We start from the raw sequence: 2,191 nt of genomic DNA, 5'->3' as shown, positions 1-2,191 counted from the left end.
GCCATGGCCGCTGCGCCTGCGCGTCCGGCGCCCGTGCTCCGCAACGGGAGAGGCCGCAACAGAGGGAGGCCCGCGTACCGCAAAAAAAAAAAAAAAAAAGAAAGTGTGGTTAAGACATAAAGAAGAAAATAAAAGTCCTCTGTAATCCTATCACCCCAAAATTGTGTGATTATTTTCCAAGTTTCTAGGCATGGGCTCAGTACTGTTATCTTTAAAAACAAATTAATTCAGGGGACTTCCCTGGCGGTCCAGTGGTACTCTGCGCTTCCACTGCAGGAGCTGTGGGTTCGATTCCTGGTCAGGAAACTAAGATCCCACATGCAGCGTGGCACGGCCAAAAAAAAAAAAAAAAAAAAATGTATTAATGTTTATAAACATGTTACACAAATTGTGTATTGCTTTAGATGTCAGGACACTAATAGGAGAAAATGTAGATTTCAGAGTCCAGTAAGCCTGGGTTCACATCTTGGCTCAAATTCTTAATGGCTTAGTGACTCTGGACAAGTTCTATAGCCTCCCTTAAGTCTCCAAGAGTTCCTCTGATGATCAGGGAGAACACGTCAGTGTTGCAGGAATTAAAACAAGAAATACACGGAGAGCGCTTGCAGGGGTCTGACCTATAACAGGAAGTAAGTTGACACTAGCTCTCTGCTGGTCTCATGCAGTAATGATTTTTCTCTCTTATTTTCTAGTTATTCCCTCGTTTGCTCCAAGTAAGATTTTCCCTGAATAGCATTTTGAGCAGAAACGTCATTCCTGTCATCATTCTCGGTAAGCAGGGAGCCTCCCTCCATCTTCAGGGATACCCAAGTCCCTGGGCCGCACTGTGGCTGATGAGGGCCGCTGTTTGCATCTTGCCGGTGCCCCCAGGCCCAAATTAGGTCTTTGGTTTGAGAGGTGACACTTTCTCTGTAGATACCCCTTTAGTTGTCCAAGGGTGAACACAAACCTGGAAACACAAATTACATTTGAAAGACTCTGTACAAGCCCTGTCCATGTATTATTTCATTTAATCTTGACAACAACTTAGGGGTAGGTAGTATTATTATTCCCATTTACAGATGAGTCAAGGGGAGGTTAGGGAACTTTTCTGGGGTTTCACAGGGAGAAAGGGGTGGTCTAGGGGATTCCAACCCAGTGGTCTGACTCCAAGGGAGTGACAGAGATATTAACCAACTGTTTTAAGTTTGCCAGCCTGCAGGTTCACTAGTTCATGCTCCACATTTGGGTTTGGGAATCATAGCAGCTTGAGGAGTTAGCAGAGTTATGTCAGTGGTAAACTTTGGAAAATTATGTTACAGAAACTTGGTCAAACCAGCTTCAGTAGGGACTTCCCCAGTGGTCCAGTGGTTAAGACTGCGCTTCCACTGCAGCGGGCACAGGTTCGATCCCTGGTCAGGGAACTCAGATCCCACCTTCCACGTGGTGCGGCCAAAGAAACATTAAAAAAAAAAAAAAAAAAAAAGCAGCTTCAGCAAAGCAGGTAGGCGTATTTCAAGGACCCCAGGGAATCCTGTCAGGGGTGTCAGAACCTGATGCTAGTTTCTGGTCAGGATCCAAGACTGAGAGCCCAGCAATTCTGACCCTACCCCACAGCCCAGAGGAGAGCTTGGTTGGCCCAGTACCACCCAAGGATCAGGAAGTGCAACCATCAAAGAAACAGGCGTGACACTCGAAAAGATGTTGCTTTATTGGACCGACACTTATCTCTCTGTTGTATGTTTTCTTCTTTACATCCACAGCCCAACTCAGTGGAATGAATGTGGTTGCATCGAGAAGTTTGGAGCCCCTGCGAGGGATTGAGGTCATGGACAAGGAAGGCAGTGTCATAGGCTATTCCAGAAAAGCTGGGACAAAGGTAGGGGGACGCACGACATGGAGCTGTAAGCTGCTTGCCTTTTGGGCAAAGAATTGAATTGCCTGTTTGAGAGCTGGTAACAAATTCATGTCTCCCTTCAACCTTTTCTTATCTGTCTTTTCTTATGATGTTGAGAGAGAGAGTTTACATTTTGTACCCTGATGTTTATTTTTTAAATTTAAAAAATTTTTAAATCTGTTCTCTGCAGGAAGATCTTTTTCTTTATAAATTTATTTATTTTATTTATTTTTTATTTTTGGCTGCGTTGGGTCTTCGTTGCTGCGCGCAGACTTTCTCTAGTTATGGTGAGCAGGGGCTACTCTTCTCTGTGGA

The 2,191-nt window shown here is 44.8% G+C and overlaps 1 protein-coding gene across 4 annotated transcripts in view; it reads left to right on the top strand.

The window, feature by feature from the left end:
* The window catches only part of SFXN4 (sideroflexin 4), a 9,260-nt gene extending 7,330 nt beyond the window's left edge, over nt 1–1,930 (top strand). For all 4 annotated transcript variants that reach the window (XM_028487214.1, XM_028487213.1, XM_028487212.1 and 1 more), the window contains 2 exons: nt 693–771; nt 1,743–1,930. In XM_028487214.1, coding sequence (XP_028343015.1) covers nt 693–771; nt 1,743–1,915 — 252 coding nt within the window. In that variant the 3' untranslated portion in view covers nt 1,916–1,930. The remainder of the gene's footprint in view (nt 1–692; nt 772–1,742) is intronic.
* Nucleotides 1,931–2,191: the final 261 nt, after the last annotated feature.

The sequence above is a fragment of the Physeter macrocephalus genome, unplaced genomic scaffold (assembly GCF_002837175.3).
Source record: "Physeter macrocephalus isolate SW-GA unplaced genomic scaffold, ASM283717v5 random_932, whole genome shotgun sequence".
Classification (NCBI taxonomy): domain Eukaryota; kingdom Metazoa; phylum Chordata; class Mammalia; order Artiodactyla; family Physeteridae; genus Physeter; species Physeter macrocephalus.
The sequence above is the reverse complement of the archived record's forward strand: the minus strand, read 5'-3'. Positions and strand labels throughout refer to the sequence as shown.